The sequence below is a fragment of the Coenobita brevimanus genome, chromosome 20 (genome assembly GCF_032717465.1).
Source record: "Coenobita brevimanus isolate Jiangsu-jjx chromosome 20, ASM3271746v2, whole genome shotgun sequence".
Lineage (NCBI taxonomy): Eukaryota > Metazoa > Arthropoda > Malacostraca > Decapoda > Coenobitidae > Coenobita > Coenobita brevimanus.
In genome coordinates this window covers 12,618,339-12,633,465 of record NC_136973.1, presented here as the reverse complement: position 1 = coordinate 12,633,465, position 15,127 = coordinate 12,618,339, and the positions used below count along the sequence as shown (strand labels likewise).

At 44.1% G+C, this 15,127-nt stretch overlaps 1 protein-coding gene across 1 annotated transcript in view; it reads left to right on the top strand.

Moving 5' to 3' along the window:
* LOC145391976 (CDAN1-interacting nuclease 1) overlaps positions 1–15,127 on the top strand; it is a 186,816-nt gene that overhangs the window by 92,029 nt on the left and 79,660 nt on the right. The window contains exon 6 of the mRNA XM_080266488.1: positions 8,142–8,191. Within this exon, the coding sequence (XP_080122614.1) occupies positions 8,142–8,191 (50 nt within the window). The remainder of the gene's footprint in view (positions 1–8,141; positions 8,192–15,127) is intronic.

The window sequence follows — 15,127 nt, the reverse complement described above, 5'->3', positions numbered from 1 at the left end:
AATCTTGTTGGTTTACTTTATGTTAGGTAATATGTCTTAGATAGTTTCCCTGTATAGTACAATACTTAGGTCTGAAAGGCGTCTTTAAGGGTTGACCATGAAGGGGGGTGCCGCCCATATGTAATTTTTCCCATAAGTTTACGTATTCACAGTACGCGAATTCCTAGTACGCGACGTCCTCCGCCGCCCATATACTCGCGTACTAGGGGGATGTACTATATGTATATATATTTTTGGTGATTCAAAATTAGCAAACTTCAAAAGACTGTAGCAGCTAAACTATGTCATATATCAACCTGAAAGTTGACTTACATATACTTTATCACAGCCTCTATCAGTTGGAAAGACAAGAAAACAGATATAATTTTTTTTTGGGGGGGAAGTGGTGCACTTTGGATTTTCAGTCTGCCACATTTTATGTGTTAAACCAACCATTCAGGAAGCTGTACTAAAAACAGGAAAGGGCTCTCTCCCCACTATAAAGGTGTGAGAAATCATTTACGGTCATCCATGCATTGGTGGAGCATGGTACAGGCATACCCCTGTTTAACAGTGCAATTGGTTAGGTAAAACCCCATCATTAGGTGGGGTACCATATATCGGGATACTTTTAACATGTAAAGCAATGTGGAGTGTTTACCAGCCTCAGGTTTCCCCCCAAATGAGCCCAAAAATAAGTTTAAGGCCAATCTAAATGGCTTAGCAGCTGTCAAGAAAGCTAACCTAAGCCTAACACCTGTAAATAACTCACTTAAACCAACAAATAAAATCTGAAAATCATCAAATATAAGTCTGGAAAAAATCAAGCTTAGTAAACTGTACCCCAAAATGATAATGTTCACCCCCCCGTGGCTAAAATACATTAATCTAAGTCTAAAAACAGTTTATAAATCAACCTAAACACACAATTTTAGATGAGAATATCATCAAAATCAGTAAAAAGATAAAAACCCATCATTAGAAAGGGGTTTGGCCATTCTTAGGCAGGGTATGGTGGTATTTCTACCCCCATCATTAAGCGTTAGGAGGAATACACTGAGGTGGTTTGGCCATGTGGAGAGGATGAAGGGTGAAAGACTGACAAAAAGAGTGTATGTGAGTGAGGTGGAGGGGGGGAGAGGGAGGGGGAGGCTGATGATGAGATGGAGGGATGGAGTGGAGAGGTATATGAGGGAGGGGTGTGTGAGTTGGGAGCAGGGCAGTGAAATGGCGGGGGACAAGGCAATGTGGAGGCGATTTGCTTGTGGCCACCCCCGAACGGGATTGAGGCGTCTGGCAATAGATAGATAGATAGATAGATCGCATCTAAGGGTATTGTATATCGAGGTATTACTGTACAGGTAATAACCTTCAGTATTTATATGGGGCATATGACTGGAACACATTTCTGGCTCAGGGAAGGTGGAAGCCCCTGTTCTGGATAGTCCAAGGTGATGCCTGGGCAAGGTGTAGCACCTGTTATTCCACCAGAAGGTGAATAATTGTCATCTTTCCAGGGGGTACTACCATGGGAGTGATTGAAGCCAAGCTTGGTAGGTGGCCAGGGAACTCATCCACATTTGCCAAGTAAAGTTCAGGCTGAGACTAGTACTTATACATATCTCCTTTACACAGCTCATCCCCATGGAAAATATGCCTTCTGCATTTTTCCCTGCACTTTGCCATGCAGGAAGACTGTGCTGACCCTGGTGATGTGCTGTCTACCAGAGGAAAGTGGCTGCTTGCTTGTGGTTGATGGGTCTGCTTGGTTAGACAGATCAGTGTAGAGCAACAGCAGTTAACCTCTAGTGCTGACTGATTCCTGTAAAATTTTGATTGTGGAAAACATCGTGAAAAGTGGGGTGGGGTGAATGTTCAGGGACACAGAGGTTTTTTTTTGTTTTTTTTTCCCCCAAAGCTACATACTGCAGTAAACGGAACTAGAATAGAAATAGTTTTGTGTCAGTTTTTACATAATCCCTCCGTTAGCTTTCATGTGGTACAAATCTAGATCTTAAATGTGTTTACCCCCAAACTACCTTCTTGGAGTTTGGCTTGTTTGTTCTTTTTGTTTATAAAGGTTTGAACATGTTTGCATGCATCGGCCTTGGTCACCTAATGGCGGTTCTCCATGCTGCTCAATCTCTGGCAGTGCCCCTTTTCAGTCCCTTATTCCTGAGGTCATACTCTATGGCCTTGTCCCAGGTCTTTTTTGGTCTGCCTCTTGAAACCCAACCCCCAGTGTTCACACTTCTCACTTTCTGCACTCAGTTGTCATCCCTCGTCCTCTCCACATGCCCAAACCATGTCAATCTACACCTCTTCAACACCAGTACACTCCAACCGCATCTTTCTCTCAATTCTTCCATCGTAAACTTACCCCCCGTCAGGCTTCACATTCAAGGACGCATTGCACATCCACCTAATCATTGTCATTTCTGTACAGTCCAGGAGTAGACTGTAGCACCAGTCGAGCAGGGCAGTACTCCCAAGGTGGATGGAAAGCTGATGACAGGGAGAGCTGGAGCTCTTGTTTCATCAGCCCTCGGGACTAGGTCCCGACCATCCCACTTTGCTGAACATTTTCAGTGTCTCAGTAACACAGAGAGTAGGCCAGCATGCTCTCCAATACAAGTTTCTCTAACTATCAACACCAAACTACGTGCACAGTACACACTACACTTCCTTTTCAAAAAAAAAAAAAAAAAAAAAAAAAAAAAAAAAAAAAAAGCAAAACTCGTGGCCTGGGACTCCCCATGGGGGTGGACCATAAATGCCCCCACCTCCCGCCTGTCTCCCGGTGACGACTCGAACTGCCTGGAACCACTGTCTGACTCTCTTCTTCATTTCTGCAACATTCGCGGCCTTTCATCTAACTTTCGCTCTTTTGAGCGCCACCTCTCCTTCTCTAAACCCCACCTTCTTTTTCTAACTGAGACTCAGCTATCTGAGGCAACTGACAGCAGACCCTTTTCTGTATCCACCTACTGTCTCTATACTCATTTCAAAGCCAGAGGTGGCTGTTGTCTATATATACTCAACGACTTATCTTCCTCTCGTGTTCCTGAACTTGATTCTTCTGAATTCTCTACACTCTGGCTTTGGCTTTCCTGTCATTCTCAGACTAAATATATCTGTGCTGTTTACTTATCTCCTAATTCTTCTGACTATAAAAAATTCTATGACTATCTTACTTCTACGATGGAACACATTCTATCCCTTTCTCCTTTCTCTGAAATCTCCATTCTAGGAGATTTCAACATTCACCACCACCTTTGGCTCTCCTCTCCTTTCACTGATCCACCTGGTGAACAAGCCTACACCTTTTCTACCCTTAATGACCTAGAGCAGCTTGTACAGCACCCTACCCGTATCCCTGACTGCCTTGGAGAGAGCTCCAGCATACTTGACCTCTTCCTTACAACTAATCCTTCTGCTTACACAGTTAATCTTTTCTCTTCCGTTAGGCTCCTCCGATCACAACCTTATCACCTTAACCTGTCCTATCGCTCCGGTACGGCCTGTGGACCCTTCAAAGAAACGTCGTCTGTGGCGCTTTGGTGCTGGGGATTGGGAGGTCCTCAGGCAAGTACTTCTTTGAATTTCCCTGTAATGATTATTGCTTCCATGGTCAGGAGCCATCTGAGTGTGCCTCGCGCATTACGGAGGTTATTTTCTCGGGCATGGAAGCATACATTCCTTTCTCATTTCCTTTGACTAATGCAAGAAAGCCTTGGTTTAATCATGCTTGTTCTAATGCTGTTTGCAACAAGGAGAAGGCCTATACAAGGTACCGGAGCCAAATCACATCTTTTATACATTTCTGCCCAGAATTGTGCCAAGTCTGTTCTTCACTCTGCTAAAAATAATTTCATCCATACTAAATGCTCTCAACTCTCCAACTCAAATTCTTCCCGCTCCTTCTGGTACCTTGCCAAAAACCTTTCTAACAACTTTACTTTATCATCCTTCCCTCCTCTTTTCTACTCTGATGGCTCTGTAGCTATTTCGTTTACTGATAAAGCAGATCTCTTCGTTCAGACTTTCTCCTCCAATTCCACCTTAGACGATTCTGGTGCTGTTCCTCCATCACTTCCCCCCTCTGACTTCCTTATGGCTGACATTAAAATTTCTTCAGCTGATGTATTTTCTGCCATCACAGGCCTCAATACTAATAAGGCATATGGGCCTGACGGAGTCCCTCCTGTTGTTCTCAAGAACTGTGCTTCTGTGCTTACACCCTGCCCAGGCAAACTCTTTCGCCTTTGTCTATCAACTTGTTCTTTCCTTCTTGCTGGAAGTTCGCTCTCATTCAGCCAGTCCCAAAGAAGGGTGACCATTCCCAACCCTCCAACTATTGTCCAATTGCTTTAACATCCAGTATCTCAAAAGTTTTCAAGTCAATTCTTAATAGAAAGTTTTTAAAGCATCATTCCTATCACAACCTTCTTTCTGATCGTCAGTATGGGTTCCGTCAGGGACACTCCACTGGCGATCTTCTCACCTACTTTTCAGACTCCTGCTTATCCTCCATTTGGGACTTTGGCGAAATCTTTGCCATTGCACTTGACATCTGAAAGGCTTTCGATCGAGTCTGGCATAAATCTTTAATTTCCAAACTGCCCTCCTACAGTTTCTATCCTTCTATCTGTGCCTTCATCTCTAGCTTCCTTTCTGGTCGTTCTATAGCCGCTGTTGTAGACGGCCATCGTTCTTCTCCTCGATCTATCAGCAGTGGTGTTCTTCAGGGCTCTGTCCTATCACCAACTCTCTTTTTTTCTTCAGTGACCTTCTAAGCTGTACATCTAACCCTATCCACTCTTACGCTGATGACTCAACCCTTCACCTTTCCATTCGGTTCCCGCAACATGCATCTCAGCAGTTACTTCAACAAACAAGGGATGAGGCTATGGCACACCTAATGTCTGACTTGGCTCGTATCTCTGACTGAGGTAAAAATAATCTGGTTGTTTTTAATGCAGACTCAGTTTTTACACCTGTCAGCCCGACAAAATCTTCCACAGGCATACTCACTAAAGTTTAATAATATTCAGCTTAATCCTGCATCATCCTTGAACTTGCTTGGGGTTTCATTTACACGTGACTTATCTTGGAAAGATCATATTACATCTCTTGTAAAATCTGCTTGCGAGAGATTAGGTGTGCTAAGCCGACTCCGTTCCTTCTTTACCCCTGCACAATTGTTGACTCTATACAGGGGTTTTATCCACCCCTGTGTGGAGTACAACTCTTATGTGTGGGGAGACTCCCCACATACAACTTTTCTCAATAGGGTGGAGTCAAAGGCTTTTCGTCTCATTAACTCTCCTCCTCATACTGACTCCCTTCGACCTCTGTCTCTTCGCCGGATTGTTGCATCTTTATTTCTTTTCTGTCGTTACTTCAATGGTCACAGCTCCTCTGAATTGTCTGCATGCATTCCTCCACCTCTACAACAGACACATAGCGCCCGTCTAGCAGCAAACTCTCACCCCTTTTCTGTCCAACTCTCTAATGCAAGAGTGAACCGTTACTCCCAGTCCTTCATTTATGCAACAGGCCAACTCTGGAACTGTCTCCCTCTGTCTGTATTTCCTGCTTCCTATGATCTCCAGTCTTTCAAACGCTGTGTGTCCAGGCATCTTGAAATGATCGGATCTTGAATTTGGCTCTTTCTTGTACTGTATTTTGTTTTTCTCTTGGAAGGAACAAAAACTACAGGCCCGTGGCCTTTGGTTCCTTCTTCCTCGCATTAAAAAAAAAAAAAAATAGTTGAGCACACGAATATCCTCTTCCTTTACCTCCAAGTCTTACCTTCATACAGCATTACACTCCTCACAAATGCCATGTACAAAGATCCCTTAGGATGGTAGGAAGGAAGGAATAATGAAGAATTAGCACCAAGCCATAATATGGCTATATGGCACTGTAGGAGTAGAGGGAAAATAAATGCCGGAAGTAACACAAAAATATCAAGAAGAGAAATAAGATAAAAGAGCACAAAAGGACAGTAAGGAAAGACCAGAGACAAAATGGTCCCTTTTAGTCGCCTCGTAGGACAAGCAGGGATACTGGTGAATTATTCTTTCCCCTCCTCCCCAGGGAGACCCTTAGGATGGAAGGAGAGCCCTCTCAGTATCAGGAGAGGCAACAACTCCCAAAACTTCTTCTTGCCACTCCTCCCTCTAGACATAGAGCTAGCTCCAGCCCCACCTCCAGCACATAACATGTCTCCCAAGCAACAGAACTCTTCCACACACTCAGAGACTCACCAGCAAGATCAGTCCTTTCATGCCTGGCAATCTCCACGTCCTCTCCCTGACACACCGGCGACATGGCATCAGCATTATCTTGCAGTCGGCCTTAAATACCACAACATATCTTATGCACTCACGTATCATTTATGGCAAACCACACATGGTCACTCTCTCTCTTCTTTGACACTACCCCACCAACCCTAGATATTGTACCATCATCTTTATTTCATCTGCATTTACTCTCAAACCCTTGTGCCCCATGTCGTCTCCACTTCGCTAAATCTTTCCTTCATTCCCACTTTTATAAGTACAGTACCCTCGCTTCCAGCACGCGTTAGTCCAGCACGATTTGAGTCCAGCACGGTGAGCAATTAATTAGTATTATTTAATACGATTTAATTACTGCAACACGAGTGTGTTAGCATAACACGCACAGAGCTCCGAGAAGTGGGCCAAATCCGCAGAGTTCACTCTAGCACGATCACCCCCGGTCCAACACGGCCATACTCCCATGATGATGATAGCCAATGAAAAACTTCTGATCAAGTAGCCTTCCCCGCCCGCTATCGTGACACGATCGTGATGCCGCCCAATTAAAAACGCTTCTGGTGTCACGTGATGTTTTGTTTACATTTCTCCCGCCACAGAGCCACTCAGTCGCATAATTGCATTGGAAGGTGCTTTTTTCTTGCTGCATTTTCTGCCCTTGTTACTGCATTTTACCCTGCTTACGATGCCTAGGAAGCCTTCTGAGAACCCCAAGAAGCATCGACACCTCCCTCAGGCCACCAAGCTAGAAAGCATCGAGAGGAAGAAGAAAGGGGAGAGGAAAGTTGACATTGCCAAGGCCTGTGACATGAATGAAGCCAACGTGATCATAATAAAAAACTTAAGACAAGATCCTGGCAGCCGAAGGCTATCACACGGCACTTCATACCAGGTTTGCCGAGGATACGATGGTAAATCGGAACGGTAACGTGGTAAAATTGCCGACGATACCACGGGCATTTGGAATTCATCTGGATGGATTCCTGCTGAGGATACGATGGGGAAAACAGTGTGACCAAAACCCAGGCGACTCAACAGAGAATGTATCGTACTACAGCATTGAATATTTAGCCTGACACTGAATACATATTAATATTTTAGAATAAATATCAATCGTTTTGAAACCCTTCTCATCGGCATGCGTACCAGTTTATAAACAAAGTTGCTTCTCCTTATTCTCTACTGAGTCACCGACAGCGATCACTTTCCACAGTCACGAGACGGGGCTCAGGCAACAGTGTGAGAAGCATGCACTTTGCCGAGGATTAATGGACGAAGATAGTGATTCTGAGTGTGATTTCGAAGGATTTATGAGGGAGGTTTGATTTGGAAGGATTTATGAGGGAGGTTTGATTTGGAAGGATTTATGAGGGAGGTTGAGGAGGAGCAACAGCCATTACCCGTTAGTGATGCCAGCAGCCATCCTCCGTGGACCCAGTAGGACTTACTACAGCCTTGGATACCACCTTCCATTCCCAGCAAGCCCACCAACACTATCCTAAAAGGTTAGTTATCATTCATAGCACAGTACCATTTATTATAATTACAATAGTACCAATATATGTATAGGTATATGGTAGGTATTTAGGGTGACTTTTCCGAGGGTTGCTGACATAATTCATTTTTCCCCATAAGCTCTATTGTTAGTCCAACACGTTTTTGGTTCAACACGTGACCCATACATGACAATATTACTGTGCTGGACGCGAGGGTACTGTACCTTAATTGAGGACCGCCTGTATTTACTTCTGCCGTACAATAAATTGGTTCTGCAGCAAGTGTCAGTAAATATGTAAAGTACTTATCATACTTTCCTTTTATAGTGGTCATACATTTCTTAAATCTCTTCCTCAACAGTGCCTGCTACAAGATGATGTGTATGGACCATTTGCTGACAGTATAAAGCAGTAAGTTATCCATTTTTTTCAACATTAGAGGCTGTGAGAAGGAGGTGGGTGGATGTCAGTTGTGTACAGGAAGTTAGATACAGGGGAGGATCAGCCAGAATGATTTCTGGGTGCTGTTGTAGGTTTAGCTATTTTGGCAGGGAATTGCAGACAGATATCATGATGTGGGTGTGCTGGTTAGGGTAAAATGGGTGGCATATGTCACTAATGTAATGAGAGTGAAAGAAAGGATAATAGTAGTGAAAATTTTGGTCGATAGGCACTCGATTTCATTTATGTCGGTGTATGTTCCACAGACAGGCTTGGATGATGTAGAAAAAGATAGGTTCTGGGACAACATGATACATGTAGTAATTGATATGGAGAATGATGAGATTGTAGTTTTGGAAGACTTAGTGGCCATGTGGATGAAGCAGCTCAAGGATATGAATGGGTGCATGGAGATGCACATATTTATCTACCTATCTATCTACAGTCCATTTGCATATTACACGAATTTCTTATATGCAAAATGCTTAGAGCATGAGGGGGGAGTTGAAAAAATCATATACAGTAAAAGTCCTATTATACGGCAGCTGATTATTTGGTAGATCCGACATTTCGGCAGTTTTGAGAAATAGTCCCATTTACGAAAATCTTTGATTGTTCGGCAGATGTCTGGAATAATCTCGGCAGTCATGGAATGTTATCTGTGACTTGTAGGCCTAATGTTTCATTACACTTCTATATGTTCGCTATAATCAGGTATAGTACTGTATTGATTACAGTATTGCACAGTTAATGCCCCTCCCCTGAAAACAACTAACTAAAAAGTCAAACAATAAACCTTGGACAAGGACTGACCAAACGATGACGACCAAGGACTGGACAAAGGACATGGTAATTGGAATGTGGAATGTAAGGGGAGCGAATGATGAGGTGAAAGAGAGAGAGATTGTCCAGGTGCTTGAGGGTGCGAAAGTTGATGTATGCGGAATAACTGAAACTAAATGGAGAGGTGAGCATGTGAGAGAATGGGAGTATGGATGGGGTATATGTGCAGGAGTAGGTGAGAATGAAAGGGCAAAAGAAGGAGTATGTATAGTTGTGAGTAAAAGATGGAAGAAGAGCATAAGAGAGTATGGATCAGTTGGGTCAAGGATTGTGTGGGTAAGATTGAAAGTTGGAATACAAATGTGGGCGATTGTGTGTGTGTATGCACCAACGCAAGATCATGCAAGCAGAGTGAGAGAAGAGTTCTGGACAAATGTGGAAGTGTGCATGGAAAAGTTTGGAAGGAATGAGAGAGTGTTTTTGATCGGTGATATGAATGGTAAAATAGGGAATGTGAAGGTGGTTGGAATAGTTGGTGAGTGGGGTGTGCATGCTGAGATAGATGAGAATGGGAGTGCATTAGTGGACATTTGTGCTGGGAAGGGGTTGGTGATAGCCAATACCCTCTTCAGGCACAAAATGATCCACAGGTATACATGGCGTGTGATGAGAAGGGTGGGTGGTGAATTGAATAAAATGAAGGCAATGATTGATTATGTGTGTGGATGAAAGGATGCGAAAATGTGTAATGGATGCAAGAGCTTATAGAGGTTGGGGGAGTGGACTTTCTGACCACTACTTGGTGGTGGCCAGAATCAAGATCCAATTTAGATGGAGAAATAGAAGAAGGGAGGGACGGGAAGAAGGAGTATTTGTAAGGAGAGTGGAAAGGTTACAAGACGATGAGAAAAAGGCAAAGTATAAGAGAGAAGTGGAGGAATGATTGGGCAAATATGAATTGGATTAGATGGGGGACGTGGAAGGTGTGTGCAGGATATTCACAGAAGACATATGTGCAGCATGTGATGTGGTGTGTGGGATGAAGAGAAGATGGAGGGGTGTGCAAGGAACAGCGTGGTGGAATGAAGAGGTGAGACAGGCTGTGGCACAAAAGAAGAAAGCATACAATGAATGGATGAGAAATATGGGCGTGGAAGAAGTTGAGAGGCGGAAGAGAGAGTTATATGTAGAAAGAAAGAGAGAGGTGAAAAGATTAGTAAGAAGAGAGTGGATGAGGAATTTGGAAGGAACTTGAGTGTAAAGTGGAGGGACTGTAAGAAAATGTTCTGGAAAGAGGTGAAAAGAGTAAGACAGGGTGGACGTGAAGTTAGCAGGGGAGTGAAGGATAAAAATGGTAGATTACTAGTGGAGAAGGGAGAAAAAGTGAGCAGATGGAGAGAACACTTTAAGGAATTGTTGAACATAGAGGATGGAAGCAATGCGAGTATAAGTGGGTGGGGAATGTTTGGGAGAAGGAGGGAGGTGAGAAGACAGGAAGAAGTCAGTAGGATAGAAGTTGTGGAAGCAATGAAGAAAGTTAAATTGGGGAAAGCCCCAGGAATTGATGGAGTGTGTGGTGAAATGCTGAAGTATGGGGGAGAGATAGTAGTAGAATGGATGTGGAAAATGTGCAGTTTGGCCTGGGAGGAAGGTAGAGTCCCGGAGGATTGGAAGTCAGGTATAATGGGGTGCTTTGGAGGCGCCATTGAAGTGGTCGAGCCTGCCACTGACAGTGAACAGTCGTACTCTCATGAATCATTAATAATATATCTTTGTGTGGACTTATGATTCATATTAATGCTTGTAATGTGTAGAGGAATTATTTTTTTCTCAAATAATTGAGAAGAAATGAAGGCAAACTACTTATTATTTTCATAGTAATACGTAAAAAATATTTATCCAGCTAGACTAGCATCAAATGAACTCCAAGATCCTCATTTATATTGCATTAGTAGTCTTTTATTGTACTGAAAGAGGTGGAGTTACATTACTCACTATTGGCTGGAACAAAATACTTTGTAATTGCCCTCTTCAAGTTGATTACTAGCCAATATAAGTAAAAAATCGGTACGACGCTCGTAACATCCCAAATATCCAAGTGGCGCATGCGCATTGAAGGTACAGTCCCAGGGACAAGATAGACTCTGCTTTTGTTTACTAATATTGCGGCACCCAAGATTTTGTAATATTCACATTTGAGGACATCAAGATAATTTCAGAAAGGCTGTCTTAGATTAATATTTTTACAGATCAGCTTCTAACTAACTGCTTTATGCTGCAAGATATTACCAAATTCTTTTGTTACTGTGCTTTCATTTCACCAAAGATTTTGTGTGCATGTGGGACAAGGGGGATGTTGTTGACAGTGAGGTGTGAGTTATGACTGTGTTCTACCATAAAAGAGGCCATTCTGAGTCTTTTTGTAGTACACCAGTCATGAAGTGTGTGTGGGAGTGTTAAGTCATCTGGGTAGGAAGCAATGTGGACTTTGTGAGTGAAAGTGAAAAGCACATATTTATATATATATATACATATATTTTTCTATATATGCTTATTATAGAGAATATATTCTATTCTGGATTGATTAGCCACTTTGAGAAATATATACATAATGTATATGACACTATATTATCCAAATTGTTTATTTTGTAATTTCATCATTCATAATCCGAGGAAATTGATGGCCACCCCAATTAATGCACAGGGGAACACAACAGTACGATCCTGACATCTCAGATTCTCAGCGTGCGTCCTCTCGACTTCAGTCCAGCCTTCCGACCTCTCTCAGAGCAGGCAAAAAATGACTGTTGACCGTTCCTGGATTTGGGACGGTTTGTCGAAATCGTTGACTGAAGGCGAATTTAGGTATTAATAAATTTAAGTTAGTAAATCGTCTCAGAGGAGGAAAATATGACTTTCCTCATTGAAACCATATACTAAGAGATACAAATCTACTCATTTCTAAAGAATTAACATAGAAAACATTAAATTATAAGGGATGAATGAGCTGACTAGTTGCTAGACTTGCCAGATTAGAATATTTTTACCTTTTTGTATGACTCATACAAATGAATAAGCTCTTGTTGTGTGTATTCATTGGAGAATGTAAGTGGTTTTGTAAGTAGGAATGACATTAATCCTATCACAAGTGCACACAAACAAATGCAGCATATGATTCATGTGCATGTGTGTCCTACGACGTCTGTGGCAGGCTCGACCATGACGATTGTCAATTGTCTTCCACCCCATAAAGTACCCCATTATTCCACTGTACAAAGGAAAATGGGAAAAGAAGTGTGTGGTAATCATAGGGGCATTTGTCTTCTTAGTGTAATAGGAAAAGTGTATGGTAGGATTCTTATTGACAGAGTTAGAGAAAGAACAGAGGAATTAGTTGGAATTAGTTGGAAGGCTTTAGGAAGGGAAGAGGTTGTGTAGATCAGATATTTTTCTTAGATCTTTAGTGGAAAAGTTTCTAGAGAAGGGAAAGAAGTTGTATGCGGCTTTCATGGATTTGGAGAGAGCATATGGCAGGGTGGATAGACAAGGATTGTGGAAAGTATTAAGAATATATGGAGTAGATGGGAAGTTGCTGAATGCTGTGAAGAGTATGTATGATGGTGCTAAGGCTGCAGTGCTTGTGGATGGTGAACTGAGTGAATTTTTCTCTTTGAAGGTTGGGTTGAAACAGGGATGTGTCATGTCTCCATAGTTGTTCAATCTGTACATGGATGGGGTAATAAAAGAGGTACAAGGTAGGGTAGCGGATGTTGGAGTGGCCCTGATGAGAGAGGGTAGTGTTTGGAAACTCCCTGTACTGTTGTTTGCAGATGATATTGTGTTGTTGAGTGAAGACGAAGGAGAGCTGCAAGGCTTGGTGGATGAGTTTGGGAGAGTGTGTAAGAAACGGAAGCTAATGGTGAATGTAGGGAAGAGTAAAGTGATGGTCTTTGAGAGAGGTGAAGTCAGTGACTGTACAGTGAGGTTGGATGGTGAGGAATTGGAAAATGTGAGTACGTTTAAGTACAATCACTCTAATATCCTGACGCCCAATAACCGAACATCCCCACTACCTGGACATAATTGTCCTAGGATCCAACATTCCCAAAATGGTCCGACCCCACCCCCCCCCACCCCACCCAAAAAAAAAAAAATTCCCATTCGTAATTTGAACTTACCGCGCGCGGCGCGGGAGAGCATTGTTGTGACGCGTCATTCCTCCGACGTCCGATAGAGTGCTACTGCATCCTCCCCACTTTCCGCCTGTCTCTCGCCGTGAGTGCATGCTCGTCGTAATGGCTGCCCACGTGATCGCTTTTGTGGTGGTGCTCTACCTGCTGCAGGGCCTCCTGCTGCTCTCGGGCCTCCTCTTGGTGTGTGTGATGATGGCCCCACCACCTGAGAAAAGGAAGAGAGTGGTGTTGACTCTGGAGAAGAAACGGGAGATATTGGAGAAAGTAGATGTGGGGTGGTCTTCTTCCCGCATTCTCCGCCAGTTTAACCTGGCCCGGTCTACTTTGTTCGATATCAAGAGGTCCCGAGACAAACTCATGCAGTACACGGCTGACTTCTCGTCGAGAAGCAAACGCAACGTGGATAGGAAGGTTATGTTTACCCCCAAGTTTGCAGAAATCAACCGATCCATGTTGATTTGGTATCGAGAACAACGTGCTGCTGGTGTGATGGTATGTGGAACGGAGCTGAAGGCTGCTGCTGAGAAGTTCGCCAGGCTTCACGACGCCCTAGACTTCAAGGCATCCAAGGGTTGGCTCTTCGCATTCAAGTTGCGGCATGGCCTTACCAACCGTAAAGCACATGGCGAAGCATTGGACGCTAACGAGGATGGAGTTGACGAGTTTCGGCACAAGGTGAAGGGCTTGATCGACAGGGAGGGCCTAACTCTCGGTCAAGTCCACAACGCTGACGAAACTGGCCTATTCTATTGCTCGCTGCCAACGAACACTCTAGCTGAGGAGACGGAGAAGCGTGTACCTGGCCACAAGCTTTCCAAGGAACAGATATCTGCTTTGTGTTGTGCCAGTGCTAACGGCATGCACCGGCTTAAGCCCGTTGTTGTTGGCCGCGCAAAGCAGCCTCGGTGCCTTCGTGGGGTGATGGATGTCCTTCCTGTCATCTGGTACCATTCTTTGAAGGCATGGTTCACAGCTGTGATCTTCAAAGACTGGTTTCACTGTCACTTCGTCAAGGAGGTCATCCATTACTAGACGAAGACACTGAGAATCCCACGCGACCAGGTAAAGGCCCTCCTTCTTCTCGACAATGCACTTGCCCACCCGTGCGACAAGGACTTGGTTGCTGAAAATGGCCTTATTAGGTGCATGTTTCTGCCACCTAATACGACTGCTCTCATCCAACCAATGGACCAAGGAGTGATCATGGCAACAAAGCGCCTATACCGTCGGAAGTTCCTGGACGAGGTGATGGTTGTTCTCGAGGACAAGGATGAGAGCAGGGAGGGACGGGACACCCGAGGCAAGCAAACTTTGGAAAACTTTCGCCACTACAACATCAAGTCTGCGCTGTACAACTGGGCTAGTGCATGGAAGAAAGTCCCTGTGAAGACTCTGGAAAATGGTCTGCTTCTCGGAATGGATGTGGAGTACGATTTTCTAGGCTTTGACGTGGATGACTTCCATGCACGGCTACGTACACACGGTGACGATGTAGATGTGGACGATGTTCGTGAGTGGTTGGATGACGACGAGGGCGATCCTGGGTATCAGACATTGTCTGATATCGTTATCGCGTCTTCGGTTGCAGGTGTCAGTACCGAACTTGAAGATTCCAACGCTGAAGGCGACGATGATGCGGACTCCTCTCAGCAGGACATTACTCCAGCCATCTCCAAGCTGAGCGCACTCCGGGAACATTTAGAGTTCGTCCTAGACTACCTGGAACACCCGGACTGCGACAGGGAAATGGGGCCTTTGGGACTCGTGGAGGAAGTGTGTGCTTTCAGGCAGCGCATCATCAATCGTCAGAATCGTCGGTCATTGCGTCAATCAACGATTGACAGTTTTTTCAGGCCCGTGACCCCCGCTGTGCCCAGCCCTGGCTCCACTCCGTTGCCTCCCCAAGACAGGCCCTCATGCTCCGAGCCAC